We start from the raw sequence: 22,441 nt of genomic DNA on the forward strand, positions 1-22,441 counted from the left end.
GTTGTATTTTTCCTTATTGTCAAAAACAAAGTAGCAGTTTTGAGAGCTAATAAACTTTATTTGGTATTTCTAGACATTTTCCTCCCTAAAAAGAAACAGTTTTGTACAAAGGGGAAGGCCACTCGTCCAGTGTCAGTATGTCCTCAGGAGCCTTCCAGTGTGCATCAGCACTAACCAGCAGGGTTTGAAGTACATGACTGGAGAAACCACCTCTCCTGCTGTTCAGCCTCAAAGTGGGAGCTCCAGCAGTGTGGTATAAAAGCCATCACTGCGTCTGTCTCCTCGAGCACAACAGAAACAGAGGGCATCAACTGTCTGTGACCCAAACTCTCGCCACTGCCACTCTTTATAGAAGTCAGGGCACAGCTGAAGGGTAGGGTCCTTCTGAGCACGGTGTTTGGGAACTTTTGCAATAGTAACATGAAAGCTATCAGAGTTGGGTGGGTGGATAACTGCCAGTCCTTTCTCGGAGAAGCTGTGAGTCAGAACCCTCATGAGTCTCAATAACACTGTTGTGTCAGAGGGTGCCACATAGAGGACACGGGAGTGGAAGTCTTTCAGCCCCTTGAAGTGAAGGATGAGGGTGGGAGGAAGAAGGCGCTGGCTATTAGACCCAAATTCCTGTAGAATGGTGAGAGCTTGCTGGATCTCCTCTGGGGAGTCCAGGTGAAGCAGGCACAAGGTTAGGTGGAGGGTGGACCCAGAACTGCAGAAGTCAACCAGACCAGGCCTCGCCTTCAGCAGCTCATCCTGAACATCTTTGATGGCATGTTGCAGCTCCTTGCTGTTGATACGTACTGCGACAAAGTGACTGGGTCTTTCCTTCGGAAGTGAGGGGTGTTCAGTAATGGCAAGGGTCGACGGCTGTTCTAGGTAAAGGCCATCTGTGTGCTCACCACCACCCTCTTCTCTCAGCTCTTCAGCTGCATCTTCAGGCTCTTGCCTGTTGCTTGCTTGAGCAAGATCCATGCTCTCTTCCAGCTGCACCAGTGTACTATATTTCTCCATGATGTCTTGTATTGTCCACCCGCTGCCAGTGGAGCCAAATACATTATCTGTGCGAGTGCTTTTGTCCCAAACAATCAGGTCCCGGTACTTGAAATACTGGATTCTGTGCTTTGGTATAGCCAGCACATCATATCCCACAGAAGCCAAGTCCTCCCAGGAGAAAGCAGCAAAGGGTTTCTCTATGATGCCAAGGAAACGGTCCAGATAACCCACCACAAAGCAGTCCTTGGGCAAGTGCTCATCCCACTGGATGCGGGAGATGACATCTTCTGCTGTCTTCATTGGGGGTTTCTTCCTGCATGGCTCAGATGCCCCTTCTTCTTTGAGAGACTTGGGAGGAAGTGGCCTAGTGTTTTCTTGGCTAGAGCCAGGGTGGAGGTTACGACACCTATCCCCGAACCGGCAGCGGCCTTCTGTGAAGAAGCGGCAGGGGCTGGTGCTGTCTGCCCCTGCAGGTGGTTCTTCTGCTTTGGGTACCTCACAGGAGCTGCTGCTTTCCTGAACTGAGGTTTCCTTCTCCATTATTTTAGGTATCTGTGAAGAGGAGAGATACAATGGTCAGAACAATTAATTTCTATTCAAGTCTAGCAGGCAGCCTTATATTTTGTGAGGAGTATCTGCAGCCCAAAGCAGGATTAGCATGGTCTGAGAAGGAACATAAGCAGAAAATGGTGCTGTTTAAATAGCCTGAAATAAGTGTCCCCTGCCTATAAGTCAAAACCCTGTCTTGGGGATTATTTTGATAATATTGTGATTCCTTCTTTAGCACAAATATTAACAGCTAAATGGTGGAAGACACTGGGAGAGGGGGAGGAGGTGGTGCCGAGAGATAGTGCTAGAAGTGTGGATGGGTTGGTCTCCCATTGCTGTCCCACAAGTAGCAATAACACAGTGATAGGAGTGTGGGTGGTTCAGCCTCCTGCTGGTGCTGATGGATAGTGACAGGGGCATGGGCGGTTCAGCTCTCCCCCGTTCCCTTTTTTGCTGCCTATTCCAGGCTCTGTTGTCTTAGTGTGGCAGATAATAGTGAGTAAGGCACCGGCCCAGGTCCTGATGGTTCTGTCACAGAAAGAGCAGAAGTCCAGGAAATGGTTGCCGAGAAATATTGTGAAGTGCCTCCGCTTAAACTGTTGTGTCACAAGGAGAGGGTGGGTTGGGGCACCACCTCATTCAAGTCAACTTGCAGATGGTGTTGGTGTAGCCCCAGTGAATGCATGGAGGAGTTCTAGTTTCCCCTCAGAAAAGAAGGAAAGAAACTATATCTCCCAGCATGCACGTGGGGAAAAACTCAGCCGGGATCAACCTGTGCAGGGTGACATTGAGTCCAGGCCTTCGGCACCAGTGCCAATGGATGGGGGTGGAAGCCGGCCGTGCAATGACGTCATCAGCCGGCGCCCATTACCCACAGTACCCTGGGGTTCAGCAGGCAGCCTCCTGACCTGGGGAAGCAGCGTGGCTGGGAGAGGTGGTGACGGGGGGGTGCTGAAGCAAGAGCCGAGCCGCTGGGCAAGTTGCCCACTGGGCCACGCCCTCTGCCAGCCTTAGGCCGGAGACTCGCCTAACCGGTCTGCGGCCTTGGGGCGTGGGCAATGCGTGTGCGTGCTCTGAAAGCCAGGGCCAGCGCCTTCTCTCGAGTCGGAGGCTTCCGGCTAGTGGTCGCCCCCTCGCTTGACACCGGCAGGGTTTGTTTCGAGAGCTGTAAGGAGTTGGCAGGGGTGAAGCGTTTGGTGAGCGGGAAGCAAGCAAAGAGAACAAGCTCTCTGGTCCGTCCCCACCCCTTCTCTACCGGTGAAAAGAAGCACAGCCTAACCCGGAAGAAAGGTGACTTCTCGGGAATATTTCAAGGAAGACTTTGCCTTACTGTACCTCGGAAGCTGCCCGGGCCAGGAAAGCGGTCGCTGCCTCTGGAACCCACCTGGCAGAGAGAGAACGAAGGGCGAGCTGCTGGCGGGGGCAGGGCTCCTCGATCCTGGGCGGCCAGCAGGGGGCAGGGCCAGAGTGGGGACGTGCAGGCTGTGGGGTAAAGCCAGGGCTGGATCAGCCTGTTCCTATGGCCTGCTTGCTTGGGGTGGCCCGGGCCAGGAAAGCAGTTGCTGCCTCTGGAACGCACCTGGCAGAGAGAGAACGAAGGGCGAGCTGCTGGCGGGGCAGGGCTCCTCGATCGTGGGAGGGCAGCAGGGGGCAGGGCCAAAGCTGGGACTTGTTCAGCCTGTTCCTCAGGGCTAGGGAGCCCCAGCATCTTTTTACCTGCTGCTTGGGTTCCCCTGTGGCAGCAGGCTGTGGGGTCCTTGCGGATCTTCTCGTAGAGGGGACCGCCCAGCTGACCCTGAATTTGGGAATGGCTGTGGGACGACAGATAACCCACCGCACAGACTATGTCAGGGTACCTAAGCCGTGACTTCTTCGGGGCGCATCCTCTGCCTCCAGCCTGAGAATAACAGACCAAAAGCACTTTCTGGAATAACAGCACCCCCCCCCCTGCTTTTTGGGGGATGAAGGAGAGTAATTCCTCTTCACAAGTGGCAGGAAACCTCCCCCCCCCCCCCCCATGCTGCCAGCTCTCTGGGATGACTCCCTGCAGCCTGATAGCAAGTGGGGGAACCTGGCACAGAAGTGGGCGATGCCTGCAGTCCTCCCAATTACAGATGCCCACTAGCCTGTGGGATTGCTTGCTGCCAGTGCATCTGTGTGCCAGGCAGGCAGGCTACAGCTGCTGCCTAATAGGGTTTCTTTACCGTGTTATTTTGAAATTAAGTAATTTAAGGAAAGAGACTTCTAGAGATTGCAATCTTCCATGAATTCAGGTTACAGCATGGGCAGCGTCAGGGAAAGCTACACACTCGCACACACCCACTGCCCCACCACAGGACAGAGATAGCAGAGGCAGTGGCACTGCAAGCTTCTCCCATACACATGACAGGTATGGCAGCTCGAGTGCTTGTATGGGTTCTGGGGTTCCATCATTTTCTGGTGCAGTTTACACAGCAGGACTGCTGGCAGCAAAGAGATCAGAACCCTGCTTCTCTGGTGTACTTAGCTCTGGGCGGGGCACACAGTAAAACTGCTGGCAGAGATGGGATTGGAACTCGGGTCTCTGGATTTCTCCAATCTGCACTAGGTCACACAGATATTGGTGGCAGTGATGGGATTGGAACGCAGGGCTCTGTATTTGTTAGCTTCATACTAGATCACTTTCAGGCTGATTCAGTAGGGTGCGCTCAGGCCGAGCGCACTGTTAGCCCCTGATTGGATACCCGTTTTCAACGCGCTATACAGCGCTTATACAGTAAGGGGTAATAGCACATGGAAAAGGTGTGTGTCCCCCCTCCCCCGAAACTAATAGCACCCTCAACATGCAAATGCATGTTGATGAGCCTATTAGTTAGTCCTGCGCGATACAGAAAGTAAAATGTGCAGCCAAGCTGCACAATTTACTCTCAGAAATGAACGCCTGCCCAAAAGGCAGGCGTCAATTTCGGCCAGCACCGGGAAAGTGTAAGAAAAGCAAAAAAAAAAACTGCTTTTCTGTACACCCTCCGACTTAATATCATAGCGATATTAAGTCGGAGGGCCCCAAAAATAAAACAAAATAAAAAAATCTTTAAAAAAAAAAAAATCTGCCCGCGGGTTGGAAGACAGATGCTCAATTTTGCCGGCGTCCATTTTCCGACCTTGTGGCCGTCAGCGGGTTCAACAACAGACACCCGTAAAATTGAGCGGCGGCTGTCAAACCCACTGACAGCCGCCGCTTCTGCCAATAAGGAGGCGCTAGTGTCCCTAGTACCGCCTTATTAGCGCAGGCCCTCATTTGCATACTGAATCGTGTGCCTAGGAGAGTGGCCTGAGCGGCGCACGCCTCAGAGCACCGGCTCTCCCTCACGGCTTATTGAATCGGCCTGATAGTGAGATTGGTGTTAGAAATGGAATGGGATTGGAACCAGGGTCTCTCGACTTTGTGCTAGGTCATACAGTGAGAGGATCCTAACACTGCTCTCTGGGTTTCTCAGCTCTGGGCTAGGTCATACAGGAGAAGGTGGCAGGGGAGGAAGCAGAATGTGGGTCTCTGGGTTTCTCAGCTCATACAGTGACTTTGGTGGAGGAATGGGAACCTGAATTTCTCAGCTCTGTGCCAGGTCAGTGAGATTGGTGGCAGTGGAGGGATCAGAACGTGGATCTCTGGGTTTCTCATTGCTGAGATTGGTGGCAGAGATGGGATCGTAACCCTGCTCTCTGGGTTTCTCATCGCCGCTAGGTCATACAGTGAGAGTGGTGGCCGAATGGGATGGGAATTTGGTAGAAGTGGGCGCAGAACCCAGGGCTGCAGCTGTGTGCCCTGACCTTGAGGCAGGTTGGGAGGGATGTGGGCCTCCAGAACTTGTTGGAGCAGGTTCAGCAGGCCAAGGGAGCTGTTGGAGCTTGTGTCACATTCTCATGCACTACCTGCGCTTGCCTGATTTCCCATGGCCCAGTCACCTCCTCTCAGCCCCCTGCGGTGCAGGGTGGGGGTCGCCCAGAAGGTTCGGGCCTAGTTTAATCCACCCCAGTCCTTAGAAACACAGAGGCATGGGGCACCTGCTCTGCCCATTGGTGCTGTCACAGGTCTTTTTTTTTTTTAATTTTATTTATTTATTTATTTAAATATTTATTTAAATATTTTTCTATACCGTCGTTAAGGTGGGTACCGTCACAACGGTTTACAGTAAGGCACAAAAGTAATGCTATTAAAATCAGTTTACACAGGTGCCATAAGGTTCGGTAACATAGTTTTTAATCAATGTTAGTTGTTAAATGAGTGTGAACGCTATCATGTCCAGGTCAATTCTATAGCAGTTTTGAGTCTAGGACTCATTCTATAAATGTAACTTAGCCTTAGTGATGAATTCTATTAAACCTACACCCTTAGTGATTCCTGTTTGTGTGGGTGTTTCGTATCTTGTACTTCCCTGCTTTTGAACCATGCATTGCCCTGGATTCTATTCTCCCTTCTCTTTTTGAAAGGCTTGTTTAAATAGCCAAGTTTTTAGATTTTTTTCTAAATGTTTTGTTTTCTCTTTGTAATCTTAATTCCAAGGGCATGGAGTTCCATAGTATGGGTCCCGCTAAGGATAATGCCCTTTCTCTTACCTGGGTTAGTCTTGCTGTTTTGACTGATGGAATGGTTAGAAGTGCTTTGTTGGCTGATCTTAAGTTTCTGTTGGGGATGTGTACGCGGAGGGCTGTGTTAAGCCAGTCTGCGTTTTCGTTGTGTATTAATTTGTGTATGGTGCATAGTGTTTTGTACTGTATTCTTTGTCCAATGGGTAGCCGGTGCAACTCAGCCAGTGTTTCCGTAATGTGGTCTATTTTCCTTTTTCCAGTTAATACTCTTGCAGCCGTGTTCTGCAATATTTGTAGTGGTCTTATGGAGGTGTATGGTAAACCTAGTAGAAGGGTGTAGCAATAATCAGTGCTTGCAAATATTAGCGCTTGTAGTACTGATCGAAAGTTGGTGGTTGTTACTCCAGCTCCTGTCTTCTCCCTCCGTATTCATCCTATGTAGTCTCCAAGTCTGCTACCGTTTTGGCTCTTTGCGCTGGTGCTGGACATCTGGTCCAGCTGTCCACCCTCTCGCTGTAAATGCATTTTCTCACATCGCCTCCCTCTGCTCCAGCTTCTGACCATTTACCTCTTGCCCTAGTGTCCAGCCTGCTTCTGTCCCCTCCCTGTCTGATCTGCATACACACAGGCCACATCTTCCCAGTCCCAGAACCCCCATGCAGACAGCAGCATCCAGGGCCTCTCTTAGATGGATGGAACTCTTCCCCCCTCACCACCACGCAGGCACTGGGACAGGGCATCACTTGCTTCCCGGCTGTCCCCAGACAGCGAAGGCTGGCACAGCTTAGCAGGCAGGGGCTGGGCAACAGATGTGAGCTGCAGGTCAGATCATGGGGGGTAACGCTTTCCCAGCTCTTCAGGGAAGGGGATTCTGTATCTGGGAAAGCAGAGGGCAGCGGGGCTCTGCCTGTGCATTGGATTTTCAGGATTGCCCCCGTTCTCCACTGCATGCAAAATCGCTCTCGTGCCTGCTCAGGATGGAGAGCCGGAACAGCCGGCAGGTGAATTGTGGCTCCAGGGACAGAGCGAGCGTGAGCTCAAACTCCTGGTGCCAGGGACCCTGCCCACCCACACCTCGGCCCTGCATGACCTCAGCTGGGTCAAGTAACCTCCCTGCTTGCCCAGGCCAGGGGAGAACGCATGCAGAGCCGCGCCCGTGATATTCAGGTTAGAGAGAACAGCGGCGGGGCAGCGAGTGCCGTCCACCCCTTGTCGCTCAGAGAGAGGCCAGCACCCTGGAGCCTTGCCCCCCCCCCCCTCTATATCCCCAGCAACGGGCCCCAGGGAAGCTGCGACTACACGCAAGGTCCAGCACAGAAATACAAGATTATATTTATAAAAGGATTGTAATTGCTGAATACAAGATTGTAACGATGCAACATTACACAAAGACAGGTTTAAAAAGACATCCATGGCTCGATTGTTCTGAATACTAGCAGTGCAGCACGAGTGCCTCAGGGCCCCATCCTGCTCCTTAGGACCCCGACATGACAGAGCCAGTTTAGCTTCCTCCCTCCAGCGGATCAGTCAATGTGAATCTCCCTTACAGGAGCCTGGGAAGGGGGGAGGGGGTCTGCGTGTCATCCATCCACCTCCAAAGCGTCCGGTCCAGTTCTTTACAGCTGTGCAAAAGGGATAAAGGCTGACATCGGGAACCAGCAAGACAGGGATGGAACTTCTGCCTACTGTTGTCTGTCCCACCCTCCGCTGGGGGGGGGGGGGGCTCTGGATCATAGTCTGTCGTCTGCTCAGGCACCCCCAGCCTTCTCAAGAGCCTGTCCAGTACTCCAGAAGGGCTCCCTCCACCTCCATAGATGACATGCGAGGTTGTCACACAGGTCCAGGGATTGCATTGGTCCTAGCTCTCTCCCCTCCGAGCCAGTCGCTGGTTGTCTCCTCCTTGTCCATCACACCCAGCAAGCCAAGAGAACAAGCAGCCCAGGCTGGAGGTGCAGGGTGCTCTTTCCCCTCCCCCCCCCCCCTTTGGTCTCCCTCACCCAGAGTCAGCAGTTTCTTTTCTACACAAGGCGGAACCACCCTGCTGGGACAGATTTCATATCCCACTTCTCCCACCATCTCTTTTCCCACCCATGCCATGCCAGTCCGTGGTCGCAAAGCAGCCAATTCGAGTCTCAGGAGGGAGAAAGTATTATGGTTCTATAGTCCAATTTCATCATCCGAGTCATCAAACGTGTAGCCCTGCCCTCCTCCCTCCTCCTCCTCTTCAGTATGGTGGCTGGCAGGAGCATGCTGTATGGGGCTGTCTCCAAAACCCTCATAGACAGAGTGCTTCTCCTCCTCACTATCACCCTCATAGGCTGAATTGGCACTGGAAGCAGAGTCCCTCACTGCCCTCCCGCTCGGCACGACCAGGCCATGCTGGGGACGCGGCAGAGGCACAGCTGTGGCCCGGGGCGAGGCAGCCTTTTCAGCGGCGGCAGGAGCAGAAGAGAGCTTGTAGTCAAAGCGGTAGAGGTCGCCCTTGGAGGGTCCCCAGTCGCTGGTTGTCTCCTCCTTGTCCATCACACCCAGCACCTCATCCAGGATGGATGGGCCCAGGTCCAGGTGGAAAGACAGCATAGACTCCGCGTGCTTCAGACCGCAGTCGTCACCTGACGATACCCAGTCGACGTCGTCTGGCTGGGCTGCTCTGCTGTCAGCGCTTCCCTGGTTCCAAACGCCCGGGCCATCCTCCACCGATGACCCAGAGTTGGCAGGGCTGCAGGCCAGGCTGCCTGCCCCGGAAGGGATGGCAGAGGCCTGGGAGAACTGGCTGCGTGGCTCTCCCAGGACCCCGTTCTTCTTGGACGCCGGCTGCTCGGGGGGCAGGGCTGGCGAGGGTCCGTGGTTGCTGAGGAAGGAGGTGTCCCCGAAGACGTCACCACCCCTCCCTACGTGCATGGTATGGCGGAAGTCTCCCATCGGGGCACTGATCATATCCCGCCCGATGCGGGAGCGCTTCTTCGTGTGCGAACTGCCCGACTGCTTCAGGATGGGCATCTCGGCGGCAGAGACAGACTAGGACAGAAGACAGAAAAAGAGAATTTCACACAGACTACTCCAAAATTGCAGAGCAGCTACCGGACAGGGGTGACCAGGGTGCAAGGCTCACAAAACTTTCTGGCCCTGCAGAATAAGGTAACTACGAACCCCCTTCAATATCTGTTTAAATTCGGTGATAAGCCAGCTGCGGGGGTGCTACAGATGCCTTCTCACCTTCTGCCTATTGGGGCTCACTTGCTCCTAGCACCATCACACAAGGGTACACCCCTAGCAAACGTGCATCTCACACACACCCCCCCCCCCCCTCGCAGCTCCAGGTGCTGCCTTATCCCGCAACCACAGAAACAATGAAGGAAAGTCTGCAGCGGTTAGAACACAGCAGCCGAGAGGAAAAATCCAGGCGTGCCAGATAACCCCTCTGCCAAGGAGCCAGGGGCAAGTCACTATATCACCCTGCCTGTTGCTTCAAAATCCCAGCTCTGCCCTGGACTGTGACCTTAGGGAGGGGCATTCTCTGTGTCTCAGTAGGGCTGGCAGCACTAAAGACGAGGAGCATTTATAGCTCCCATAATCCAAGACTGCACTATTTTCCACGATCTCTCCTAAAGGTTCTCAACCCAGTACAGCGTGAGAGGGCACTCCTCCCTCTGAGCCAGCGCTGACCCAGTGTCCCAGCCTGGTGTCAGGGGACACTCTCCCCTCTGAGCCAGCACTGACCCAGTGTCCCAGCCTGGTGTCAGGGGACACTCTCCCCTCTGAGCCAGCACTGACCCAGTGTCCCAGCCTGGTGTCAGGGGACACTCTCCCCTCTGACCCAGCACTCACCCAGTGTCCCAGCCTGGTGTTAGGGGACGCTCTCCCCTCTGAGCCAGCGCTGACCCAGTGTCCCAGCCTGGTGTCAGGGGACACTCTCCCCTCTGAGCCAGCACTGACCCAGTGTCCCAGCCTGGTGTCAGGGGACACTCTCCCCTCTGAGCCAGCACTGACCCAGTGTCCCAGCCTGGTGTCAGGGGACACTCTCCCCTCTGAGCCAGCACTGACCCAGTGTCCCAGCCTGGTGTCAGGGGACACTCTCCCCTCTGACCCAGCACTGACCCAGTGTCCCAGCCTGGTGTCAGGGGACACTCTCCCCTCTGACCCAGCACTGACCCAGTGTCCCAGCCTGGTGTCAGGGGACGCTCTCCCCTCTGAGCCAGCACTGACCCAGTGTCCCAGCCTGGTGTTAGGGGTCGCTCTCCCCTCTGACCCAGCACTGACCCAGTGTCCCAGCCTGGTGTTAGGGGACACTCTCCCCTCTGAGCCAGCACTGACCCAGTGTCCCAGCCTGGTGTTAGGGGACGCTCCTCCCTCTGAGCCAGCGCTGACCCAGTGTCCCAGCCTGGTGTCAGGGGACACTCTCCCCTCTGAGCCAGCACTGACCCAGTGTCCCAGCCTGGTGTTAGGGGACACTCTCCCCTCTGAGCCAGCACTGACCCAGTGTCCCAGCCTGGTGTTAGGGGACACTCTCCCCTCTGACCCAGCACTGACCCAGTGTCCCAGCCTGGTGTCAGGGGACACTCTCCCCTCTGACCCAGCACTGACCCAGTGTCCCAGCCTGGTGTTAGGGGACGCTCTCCCCTCTGACCCAGCACTGACCCAGTGTCCCAGCCTGGTGTCAGGGGACACTCTCCCCTCTGACCCAGCACTGACCCAGTGTCAGGGGACACTCTCCCCTCTGACCCAGCACTGACCCAGTGTCCCAGCCTGGTGTTAGGGGACGCTCTCCCCTCTGACCCAGCACTGACCCAGTGTCCCAGCCTGGTGTCAGGGGACACTCTCCCCTCTGACCCAGCACTGACCCAGTGTCCCAGCCTGGTGTTAGGGGACACTCTCCCCTCTGACCCAGCACTGACCCAGTGTCCCAGCCTGGTGTCAGGGGACACTCTCCCCTCTGACCCAGCACTGACCCAGTGTCAGGGGACACTCTCCCCTCTGAGCCAGCACTGACCCAGTGTCCCAGCCTGGTGTTAGGGGACGCTCCTCCCTCTGAGCCAGCGCTGACCCAGTGTCCCAGCCTGGTGTCAGGGGACACTCTCCCCTCTGAGCCAGCACTGACCCAGTGTCAGGGGACACTCTCCCCTCTGACCCAGCACTGACCCAGTGTCCCAGCCTGGTGTTAGGGGTCGCTCTCCCCTCTGACCCAGCACTGACCCAGTGTCCCAGCCTGGTGTTAGGGGACGCTCTCCCCCTCTGACCCAGCACTGACCCAGTGTCCCAGCCTGGTGTTAGGGGTCGCTCTCCCCTCTGACCCAGCACTGACCCAGTGTCCCAGCCTGGTGTTAGGGGACGCTCTCCCCTCTGACCCAGCACTGACCCAGTGTCCCAGCCTGGTGTCAGGGGACGCTCTCCCCTCTGAGCCAGCACTGACCCAGTGTCCCAGCCTGGTGTTAGGGGACACTCTCCCCTCTGACCCAGCACTGACCCAGTGTCCCAGCCTGGTGTTAGGGGACACTCTCCCCTCTGAGCCAGCACTGACCCAGTGTCCCAGCCTGGTGTTAGGGGACACTCTCCCCTCTGAGCCAGCACTGACCCAGTGTCCCAGCCTGGTGTTAGGGGACGCTCTCCCCTCTGAGCCAGCACTCACCCAGTGTCCCAGCCTGGTGTTAGGGGACACTCTCCCCTCTGAGCCAGCACTGACCCAGTGTCCCAGCCTGGTGTTGGGGGATGCGCTCCCCCCCTGACCCAGCATCCCAGCCTGGTGTTGGGATCACTCTTCCCTTTTGGCTGTTCTTGGCCATTTCCCCTAAAGTCACCTGGGAGGCAAGGTGTGAACATTTAAGATAATGGCTAAGGGACTTCCTGCCACAAGGAAATGCAGTCACCTCCTCTTGCCTTGTCCCTAAGGCCGTGGCTCAGCATCCGCATACGTGAAAGAATTAATAGTGCTTTGGAGTGGGGGGGGTTGTAAGATCTCTTGTCCAATAAAGGGGTGAGGACTGTAGCCAGCCCCCACAGGTCAGGGCCAGCAGCAGAGAGGCTGTCTCTCCCTTGGAAGGCTTTGCCGGAAGATGCAAGGAGGGCGGGATTGAAGGATGGGAGCCAGCTGCTTCCCCCCTCTCAGCAGCACCTCTGGATGCAGCACAGCTGGATCAGCAGTGGGCAGGGGTAGTCCCCTCCCAATTTCCTGTCCCAGAACACAGCTCTCCTTCATTTCTGTAGGAGGGAGGGAGGAAGGAAGGGGCCTTGGAGGTCCTCACTAGATAAGGAATAGGGCTGGGTGGGGACAGATGGAGTTCCTGGGTCCCGGGGGAGATCCCCCCCCCCCCGTGCCACTGAGTGAATGGGGTTGCAGGGTTTGGAGAACGTAGCTAAGGCCTAGGAGGGAGAGGTCACTTTTGGTGACGGTGACTCCGGGGAGGGCCAGCTCCCTGCATCCACCCCCCGCCCCCATCCTATTCTTGGCCTTTACGCTCATTTCTCATCTATCAAGGTTCCAGGCAGACAGCGATGCTCTCTGTCCCGGATCGGGAACCCGCAGAACGGGTTCCGCCGTTGCAGATGCCAGCATGTGACGTGCCAAACTCCAGGAAGGAAAAGGGTGGGAGAGGGGCTCAGCACACACCAAGTTTGATTAAAACATTACAGCATTGTTACCAAATCTGAGCGCGCTCATGACCCCCCTCCCCACACACACCAGACCCCATCCTACCCCACAACTGACATTGCCACTTGGGTTCTCCTCTACATGGGATGATTTGTTCAGGGTCTCCTGGGTAGGGGGCTGGCGTCTGGGTACCATGAGCCTTGCTGATCCTAAGTAGTGCAGGGGAAAACATTTCCCCTCCTCTCCACCCCCAAGTCTTGCCTTTGGCCCTGCAGATCAGGAGGGAAGGCTGAATCCTGGGAAGGGGACAGAGGATCCTCAGAGGTGAGGGAGTGAGGGGCACAGAGGATCCTCAGGGGTGGGGGAGTGAGGGGTGAAGCCTGGGAGGGGCACAGAGGATCCTCAGGGGTGGGGGAGTGAGGGGTAAAGCCTGGGAGGGGCACAGAGGATCCTCAGGGGTGGGGGAGTGAGGGGCACAGAGGATCCTCAGGGGTGGAGGGAGTGAGGGGCACAGAGTATCCTCAGGGGTGGAGGGAGTGAGGGGTAAAGCCTGGGAGGGGCACAGAGGATCCTCAGGGGTGGGGGAGTGAGGGGCACAGAGTATCCTCAGGGGTGGAGGGAGTGAGGGGTAAAATTGGGAGGGGCACAGAGGATCCTCAGTTGGGGGGGGGGTGAAGCCTGGGAGGGGCACAGAGGATCCTCAGGGGTGGGGGAGTAAGGGGTAAAGCCTGGGAGGGGCACAGAGGATCCTCAGGGGTGGGGGGAGTGAGGGATAAAGCCTGGGAGGGCACGGAGGGAGTGAGGGGTAAAATTGGGAGGGGCACAGAGGATCCTCAGTTGGGGGGGGGGGTGAAGCCTGGGAGGGGCACAGAGGATCCTCTGTGGTGGAGGGAGTGAGGGGTAAAATTGGGAGGGGCACAGAGGATCCTCAGTTGGGTGGGGGGTGAAGCCGGGGAGGGGCACAGAGGATACCAGCACTGAGGGAGGGGTAAAGTCAGAGATCAGACAGGGTCTGTTGCAACAGATAGAAGAATGTAGTGAGTTTTCCCAGTCCTGCTGTGAAAGCTGTAAAATGCAGTCCTTGAGGGATCTCCCCAGGCGGGCTTCATGGCTCAGTTGCGGCAGATCCTGAAATTGCTCATACCCTGTTACCCAAGCTAGATCCCATTTTTATTATGGGACCTGCCTCTGGAGCTGGGAGGCTCCGCTCACTGAAAGAAAGGACAATTTCCTCCCCCTCTTTCTCCTATAGCCTGGATTGACAAGGTATTGACCATCAGCGGACCTAGTCCTGTCCAGGGTCACCGCATCGCACCACTCAGCCTGACGCGGTTCAGTGACTTAGTAAGGGTCGGGCATGGGTCTGCTGGACACCACCGCAGGTCCTTCCAAGGAGGGACCTTGACACTGCGTCCCCTGATCAGAGAACACCCTTTGTTCAGCGGAAGAGATGGAACCCACATCGTCCCCCCCTGGCACCCCGAATCCAGCCAGAGGATGGCAAGGGACGGGCAGGACCGGGCTTGCTCCTAGTAGGTCCCTGAACCTCAGCGAGCAAACCCTTGGGCATTCCAGCCCCCGGGGCCTTAGAATCTCAGCAGCCCACTCCTCACAGCCTCTCAATCATCGCCCCCCCCCCCCCCCCCCATCCCATACCACGTGGGCAGGCAGGGAGTCTCACTCCCCCTCCCTATAACAGAGGTAGGGAGGCGCTCACCTTTTTCATTCTGCTATGGGGGGGCTGGAAGGCTTTTGAAAGCCAGGCTGGCCAGGGCAGTAACTTCTCTCTGCCCTCGGCGAGGGCACTGGGTCCCGTGGAGGAAACCTGAACGCTGTATTTTGGAGGGGGTGGGGCGGCTGGGCTGAGGGCAGGATCCACCCCCGCAGGGACGAGCCCATTACCTGCCCCAGGTGGGGGAGTCCCTCTCCCGAAACAGAAAAAAAAAAAGAACCCGACCACTTACCTTCCCCACCCACGGGAAAAGTCGTTCTTTCTTGCGGGGGAAACTTCCCGAAGCTGGGGCTCCCGTCGCCTGCTGGGCTCTGGCCTCCTCCCTTCCCGCTGCAGGGCGCACGGAACGGCCACGCCGGAGTGGAGGGGCTGCAGCCTCGCTTCCTCCTGGCGCGCGGCTTTTCCTGTTTTCTGGGACTTTTGCTTCTCTCCCCCCCCCCCTTCCAGCCGGTAGAGGCGCCTGCGTCCCGTCTGCCGCCGCCGCACCTGGGCAAGGCAAGAGTGGCCGGGGGAGGGGGAGTTAATCAGTGATGGGAGCTCCCCAGAAGTGGCAGATCTGGGAAGCGAGAACTTATCTCGGTTTTCAAAGAGAGCCGGCTAGGATTGGTGAGGGTTGGGGTTTTTTTTTTTTTGTAATTTGCTTTTCTATTTGAAATTTGACTCCTGCCCAGCTCCTTGGCTTGCTTACTTCTAACTAAAAGATGAACGAGAGAAAAAAAAAAGGTCCCTTGCCCCAAAGTCTCTCTCTGCCAGCTTTCTGCAGGAGCTGCCTGGCAGGATTCGCCCACCCAACTTTTTTTTTTGCTAACTTTTCTGCATTTAGTTGTTCCTATATCTATTATATTTCTATTGTATCCTTTTCTCCAAATGCAGGCATCTCTTACCTCTCTCTCTCTCCTCAAGGCTGTCTGTCCATCCTTACCTCTCTCCCACCCCCCTTCTATATCCGGAATCTATCTGCGAGAGTGGGATAGGACCCACCTCTACCTCCCAGCACTGCAAGGGTTAAGGGGACCGGCCATGACGTCAGCTCCCCTTATTTTAAAGAGACAGATCCTGTCCCAAAGGGATGGTCCCCCCCAGCACCTTAATGAGTGGTAGGAATTCCAGGGAGAGCTCTGGCCCTTTACCCTGCGGTTCCAGCCCCATTCCTCAGATTTTCTGTGTAAATTCTTCCAGACCTTATTTTTAGAGGGGAGGGGAAGAGTTCTGTGATACAGTCCTGGAGGGAAGGGAGAGGGGAAGAGAAGGGATTAGGAAAGGGAAGCTAGAGGGTGTGGAACAAGGAGGGAGTGAGAGAGATACAGGAAGGAGGGAGGGGGAGACGAAGGGTGTAGAAGGAGGGCTGGAGGGTGTGGAAGGGCGCCTGAAGGAGTGTGATCTTTGTGCCTCTGGGAATTTCCTCCTTCCTCTGAGTGCCCCCAGCCTGCATTGCTTGGGGAGGGGGGTCTATAGCATTAGAGCTTTCCCCTTACATCATATGGGTGGGAGTGGGACAGAATTTGCCCCAAAGGAAGGCACTTTTGATGTTGTATTTTTCTCTCCTAGGTCTTCCTCCCCTCTTTTCCCAGTTTGCCTGCGGGACTGGGGCTGTCCAGCCATGCCCCTCCACCCTGGCTTTGCCCACCGCAGCCTGAGGTACAGTTGGGCAGCTGGAGAGGAGCACAGAGCTCCTCCTGGGTTCCTTGCTGCAGAAGAGCTGAGGGGGTGGCACCAACCCCCCCCCCCTGGGGTAAGTGAGCAGGCAGAAAGGAGCTGTCTCTGGCTCCGGTGAGACTGCCAGGGTGTCACCTCCTGCCTTGCAGGGCTCTGTGGATTCCAGCCCTTGCAGGCTGTGCTGTAATCTCCAGGGAGGGGCTGCCAATTCCAGGAAAAGAAAGGGAAAACAAGAGCTCAGCTCACAGGCTTACTTACAGTTTGCTTTTCTTGTAAGGGAATCAAATGAACGTTGGTGTGCAGGAAAGAGACTTGTACTGACCCCCCACCACCATAATAACCTAACATACCAATGACAACAGATAAAGACCAAATGCTCCACCCAGGCTGCACAGAAACTGCCGCTCCTTACCTCAAAGCCTTCTGTTAAGGGTAGTAACTGCCGCTCTGTGCAGTTACCCCCATGCCTTCTGTTAAGGGTGATAGTAACTGCCACTCCGTGCAGGTTACCCCTGTGCCTTCTATTAAGCGTAGTAACTGCCACTCCGTGCAGGTTACCCCTGTGCCTTCTGTTAAGCGTAGTAACTGCCACTCCGTGCAGGTTACCCCGTGCGTTCTGTTAAGGGTAAATGCTGCTCCATGCAGGTTACCCCTGTGCCTTCTATTAAGCGTAGTAACTGCCACTCCGTGCAGGTTACCCCGTGCGTTCTGTTAAGCGTAGTAACTGCCACTCCGTACAGGTTACCCCTGTGCCTTCTATTAAGCGTAGTAACTGCCGCTCCGTGCAGGTTACCCCTGTGCCTTCTATTAAGCGTAGTAACTGCCACTCCGTGCAGGTTACCCCTGTGCCTTCTGTTAAGCGTAGTAACTGCCACTCCGTGCAGATTACCCCGTGCGTTCTGTTAAGGGTAAATGCTGCTCCATGCAGGTTACCCCTGTGCCTTCTGTTAAGCGTAGTAACTGCCACTCCGTGCAGGTTACCCAGTGCGTTCTGTTAAGGGTAAATGCTGCTCCATGCAGGTTACCCCTGTGCCTTCTGTTAAGCGTAGTAACTGCCACTCCGTGCAGGTTACCCCGTGCGTTCTGTTAAGGGTAAATGCTGCTCCATGCAGGTTACCCCTGTGCCTTCTGTTAAGCGTAGTAACTGCCACTCCGTGCAGGTTACCCCGTGCGTTCTGTTAAGGGTAAATGCTGCTCCATGCAGGTTACCCCTGTGCCTTCTATTAAGCGTAGTAACTGCCACTCCGTGCAGGTTACCCGTGCGTTCTGTTAAGCGTAGTAACTGCCGCTCCGTGCAGGTTACCCCGTGCGTTCTGTTAAGCGTAGTAACTGCCGCTCCGTGCAGGTTACCCCGTGCGTTCTGTTAAGCGTAGTAACTGCCACTCTGTTCAGGTTACCCCAAAGACTTTTGTTAAGGGTAGTAACAACTGCTTCATGCAGGTTACCCCCAATCTTTTCTAGTAACGGCAGTAACTGCCTCTCCATGCAGGTTACCCCAATGCCTTCTGTTAAGGATAGTAGAGATGTGCAGGAGAAAAAAATTTGTTTTTGTTTTCGGAGGATTTTTTCTCCACAAACTTTGGTTCGTGGATTGTTTGATTTGTTTTCATTCGATAGGAAAACCCGGCCAAAAAATGAAAACAAGGCCTACCGGGGCCTCCTGCCACCTGCCTGAAAAAAATGCCAGGGCTGGAATCCCCCCCAGCCCCCACTTACCCAGTCCGGTGGGGATCTGCCGACTTCGGCCTAGGCCCAGGCCAAAGCCTCAGCCTTGTATAGACTGAGGGCAAAGTAGATCGCTGCAAACGCGGCCTACTGAAAGCTGAGGCTTTGGACTGACCCAGGCCTCAGAGCCTCTTCTTGGTCCTCTTCATTCTTCTGCACTTGCAAGCCAAGTTATTTACACTTTGGAATAATAGAAGGACTGGGGGGCACTCCATGAAGTTAGCATGGGGCACATTTAAGACTAATCGGAGAAAATTCTTTTTCACTCAACGCACAATAAAGCTCTGGAATTTGTTGCCAGAGGACGTGGTTAGTGCAGTTAGTGTAGCTGTGTTTAAAAAAGGATTGGATAAGTTCTTGGAGGAGAAGTCCATTACCTGCTATTAATTAATCAAGTTTACTTAGGGAATAGTCACTGCTATTAATTGCATCAGTAGCATGGGATCTTCTTAATGTTTGGGTACTTGCCAGGTTCTTGTGGCCTGGTTTGTTGGATACAGGAATTAGGGCTTGATGGACCCTTGGTCTGACCCAGTAAGGCAATTTCTTATGTTCTTATGATGCCCTCCGCTGGGGTTGCGCCGGAGTTAATTAACTCCGGCGCATTCACCTCAGCGTATGGCACCTTTTTGATGTACAGTAATGCCTAGACCAGGTACTGAATCATCAGTTTAAAATTAAATGAACAAATAAGATTTACTTCATTTGGGGGGGAGTCACCCAATTTGTTTCGGGGCCCTCCCGAATGAAACAAATTAGCCTTATTCATCCCTTATTCATCCCGTTTTGCTTTAAACGATGCACATCCCTAAAGGATAGTTACTGCTGCTCAGTACAGGTTAACCCCATGCCTTCTGGTAAGGATAGTAACTGTTCTGCCACTGCACCTCCTTCCTGCCCTGCAGCACCTCCTGCTATTCCAGTACTGAGACCCTCACACACAGCTCTGCCAATGCACCTCACTCCTGCCCTGCGGCACCCCCTGCTATTCCAGTACTGAGACCCTCACACACAGCTCTGCCAATGCACCTCACTCCTGCCCTGCGGCACCCCCTGCTATTCCAGTACTGAGACCCTCACACACAGCTCTGCCAATGCACCTCACTCCTGCCCTGCGGCACCCCCTGCTATTCCAGTACTGAGACCCTCACACACAGCTCTGCCAATGCACCTCACTCCTGCTCTGCAGCACCTCCTGCTATTCCAGTACTGAGACCCTCACACACACAGCTCTGCCAATGCACCTCACTCCTGCCCTGCAGCACCTCCTGCTATTCCAGTACTGAGACCCTCACACACAGCTCTGCCAATGCACCTCACTCCTGCCCTGCAGCACCCCCTGTTATTCCAGTACTGAGACCCTCACACACAGCTCTGCCAATGCACTTCACTCCTGCCCTGCAGCACCTCCTGCTATTCCAGTACTGAGACCCTCACACACACAGCTCTGCCAATGCACCTCACTCCTGCCCTGCAGCACCTCCTGCTATTCCAGTACTGAGACCCTCACACACAGCTCTGCCAATGCACCTCACTCCTGCCCTGCAGCACCCCCTGTTATTCCAGTACTGAGACCCTCACACACAGCTCTGCCAATGCACTTCACTCCTGCCCTGCAGCACCTCCTGCTATTCCAGTACTGAGACCCTCACACACAGCTCTGAAGGGCTACCAAAATGATAAGGGGAATGGAACAACTCCCCTATGAGGAAAGACTAAAGAGGTTAGGACTTTTCAGCTTGGAGAAGAGACGACTGAGGGGGGATATGATAGAGGTGTTTAAAATCATGAGAGGCCTAGAACGGGTAGATGTGAATCGGTTATTTACTCTTTCGGATAGTAGAAAGACTAGGGGGGCACTCCATGAAGTTAGCATGGGGCACATTTAAAACTAATTGGAGAAAGTTCTTTTTTACTCAACGCACAATTAAACTCTGGAATTTATTGCCAGAGGATGTGGTTTGTGCAGTTAGTATAGCTGTGTTTAAAAAAGGATTGGATAAGTTCTTGGAGGAGAAGTCCATTACCTGCTATTAAGTTCGCTTAGAGAATAGCCACTGCCATTAGCAATGGTAACATGGAATAGACTTAGTTTTTGGGTACTTGCCAGGTTCTTATGGCCTGGATTGGCCACTGTTGGAAACAGGATGCTGGGCTTGATGGACCCTTGGTCTGACCCAGTATGGCATGTTCTTATGTTCTTATGCCAATGCACCTCACTCCTGCCCTGCAGCACCCCCTGCTATTCCAGTACTGAGACCCTCACACACAGCTCTGCCAATGCACCTCGCTCCTGCCCTGCAGCACCTCCTGCTATTCCAGTACTGAGACCCTCACACACAGCTCTGCCAATGCACCTCACTCCTGCCCTGCAGCACCCCCTGCTATTCCAGTACTGAGACCCTCACACACAGCTCTGCCAATGCACCTCACTCCTGCCCTGCAGCACCTCCTGCTGTTCCAGTACTGAGACTCCCCTCCCCTCCCCTCATCTTTTCACAGAGCCTGGATCTGGTGCTTACTGGCTTTTATGTCCCTGGGCTTGCTCTCTGCCTTCCTATCAAGGGAAGAGTTAAACAAAGCTACAAATCTCCCTGGCCAAAGCCAACATCCTGTTATTAAAAGAAGGGAAGATTTTTTTTTTTTTTAAAGAGGCAGGACCAGCTCTGGGCCCCCCCACCCTTGCTCCTCTTCTCTTTCATAAGGGTTTTCCTCTCATGCCTTCTTATTGTGTCTCTCTTTCCCTCTGTCTCCCTGGGAGGGAACAGGGCCAGGCAGCAGGCCTCAGGGGCTCATTGACAGGCCACGCTTGGCACAGGGCGACTGGAGCGTGCATTCCAGAGGTCAGACGTGCGCCAGCTGCTTCCAGTCTCCGATATTAATAACCTGAATGGACGTTGGGGCAGGAGGAGACTGTGAGCCCTCCAGTTAGCCCCCCAGAAAGTTGTGGCCAGCACTGGAGTATGGCCAGGAAGGATGGGCACCTGGGCGGTGGCTCGTGAAGGGGTCAGAAAGCTGGTGCAGCTCCTGTCTTGCCCTGCCTACTAAGTCAAGGGCCTTTGCACCCCCATCCCTTCTGTGCTGGCTTCTTCTTATGGCCAGATGTGGGGTGTCTGAGCCAGCAGGAGTGCAGATTCCTATCTGAGACCTCTTCCCTCCCTCTAATAGTCTCAGCCCCTCATCCAGACTTCCAATCCACAATCCCGGCAGCTCACTGAAGTCACCCATAGGGTTGCAGACTCCTCTGTGACTCCCTCCCTGCACAGGGAACCTGGAGGGGGAAGCTGTCACCAGGCCACAGATGACATTAAATAATGACTCTGTTTTGCTAGTTTGGGTGATGTAAGAACCAGAGAGGAGGCGGTGGAAATATGAGTGAGAGAGAGAGACAGGGAGAGAGGGGAAATGCAAGGGTTTGTGGGAGAGGGAGAGAAGGGAGTGAGAGGGAAAGAGGAGAAAGGGAGAGTATGTGGGAGAGGGAGAGGGAAGAGGGAGTGTGTGGGAGAGGAGGAGGGAGGAGGGGAGTCAGGAACAGGCTCGGATAGCTGAGGGGATGAAGGGTGGAGGTTAGCCCTGAATACAGCTCGGCCAGGTCTCCCGTGCCCGGCTGAGTCTCCCGTGCCCAGCCAGCTCTCTCAGAGGGGGGCAGGCTTCCTGTTGGGGTAATGTTTTGCACATTCTGGACTCGGCTCAGTCTCAAGAGATGAGGCTGGGGTTGCGTGTCTCTTGTCTATGTGTCTGTCCATGTTTGTCTCTGTATGTGTGTCCTTGCAAGTCTGCATCTTCCTCTGTGTGTGTGTGTGTGTCTTTGTATGCTTTGTGACTGCATCTGGATGTCGAGTGGGCTCACCAGGGGGTCCATTCAGCCCAGTGTCTCATCACCAGGAGCGGCTGGGTATAAGGAACAGGGCAGACGGCGAGGTGGCCATCCCCTGCCATAGACGCCTGGTCTCCAGTGGTCTGGTTTGGGGGTGCCCTGACCTGAAAGTGACACCCCTGAACATAAGAACGTGCCATGCTGGGTCAGACCAAGGGTCCATCAAGCCCAGCATCCTGTTTCCAACAGTGGCCACTCCAGGCTACAACTACCCAAACATTAAGTAGATCCCATGCTACTAATGTCGGCAACCCGCAGTGGCTATTCCCTATCGATTAACAGTAGCTGGATTTCTCCGGGATGGTAGGGCAGAATTGATGCAGTAGTTTAAGGATTCTAATAATCGTCAGGATTCACAACACCCTTCTTTTTCATGAAAAACCCATCCCCACAGCAGTTGCTGCTGTAGTCAGCAGGGTTTAAACCTGTACAGGGATTTTGAGTCTAACCACTGTATGAGCATCCTGGGGCAGCGAGCCCCCTCCCCAGGGGAACGTGCACGGGGTGCCTGCCCCCCGTTCTGGTATTATGAGACAGGATGAATATTAGATCCTGTTTCCTATATCTGCACCTCTCACATCGCCCCCATTGGGTGCGTCCTTCCAAGCCAGACTGTCCGTAGCCCAAATCTCCGTTCAGGGCATCGTATCACGGGGGTCCATGTGGAAACGGGCAGTGGAAGGGTGGCTAGAGTTGAGATGAACTTGAAGCCTAGAGATTCAGAGACAGCTCCCAGGGAGGAAAACAAGAGACCTCAAAA

General features: G+C 54.8%; 3 protein-coding genes across 10 annotated transcripts in view; 1 reads left to right on the plus strand and 2 right to left on the minus strand.

Annotated features, from left to right (window-relative positions):
• Positions 1-21: 21 nt before the first annotated feature.
• LENG9 (leukocyte receptor cluster member 9) lies at positions 22-3,277 on the minus strand. The gene is made up of 2 exons (XM_029585233.1): positions 2,924-3,277; positions 22-1,542 (listed from the first exon to the last, which is right to left on the minus strand). The coding sequence occupies exons 1-2, from the start codon at positions 3,245-3,247 to the stop codon at positions 229-231; spliced, it is 1,638 nt and encodes a 545-aa protein (XP_029441093.1). The 5' UTR covers positions 3,248-3,277; the 3' UTR covers positions 22-228.
• The window catches only part of LOC115080809, a 29,013-nt gene continuing 9,061 nt past the window's right edge, over positions 2,490-22,441 (plus strand). Inside the window, exon 1 of one of the 5 annotated variants that reach the window (XM_029585238.1) lies at positions 2,490-2,829. The gene's annotated coding sequence lies outside the window, so the exon portion shown is untranslated. Of the gene's footprint in view, positions 2,830-14,840; positions 15,030-16,015; positions 16,156-21,346; positions 21,467-22,441 lie in introns of those variants that run through there. The other 4 variants (XM_029585235.1, XM_029585234.1, XM_029585237.1 and 1 more) reach the window with 4 other exon arrangements.
• CDC42EP5 (CDC42 effector protein 5) lies at positions 6,872-16,358 on the minus strand. Of its 4 annotated transcripts, none has more exons than XM_029585240.1 (2): positions 16,338-16,358; positions 6,872-9,123 (listed from the first exon to the last, which is right to left on the minus strand). In XM_029585240.1, the coding sequence occupies exon 2, from the start codon at positions 9,103-9,105 to the stop codon at positions 8,263-8,265; it is 843 nt and encodes a 280-aa protein (XP_029441100.1). In that variant the 5' UTR covers positions 9,106-9,123; positions 16,338-16,358; the 3' UTR covers positions 6,872-8,262. The 4 variants fall into 4 exon arrangements, with proteins under 4 accessions (XP_029441100.1, XP_029441103.1, XP_029441102.1 ...); XM_029585243.1 differs by lacking the exon at positions 16,338-16,358 and adding an exon at positions 15,308-15,446; XM_029585242.1 differs by lacking the exon at positions 16,338-16,358 and adding an exon at positions 14,656-14,788.

Source organism: Rhinatrema bivittatum, chromosome 19 (genome assembly GCF_901001135.1).
Source record: "Rhinatrema bivittatum chromosome 19, aRhiBiv1.1, whole genome shotgun sequence".
In the NCBI taxonomy this organism is placed as follows: Eukaryota; Metazoa; Chordata; class Amphibia; order Gymnophiona; family Rhinatrematidae; genus Rhinatrema; species Rhinatrema bivittatum.

What these genes read in the sequence shown, in the direction of transcription:
- LENG9 (XM_029585233.1), bottom strand. Translation starts at nt 3,247, where the DNA reads ATGCTGGGGCTCCCTAGCCCTGAGGAACAGGCTGAACAAGTCCCAGCT. An exon ending in CTTCGTTCTCTCTCTGCCAG is followed by an intron (nt 1,543 to 2,923) that starts GTGGGTTCCAGA and finishes TCCTCTTCACAG; the next exon opens with ATACCTAAAATAATGGAGAA.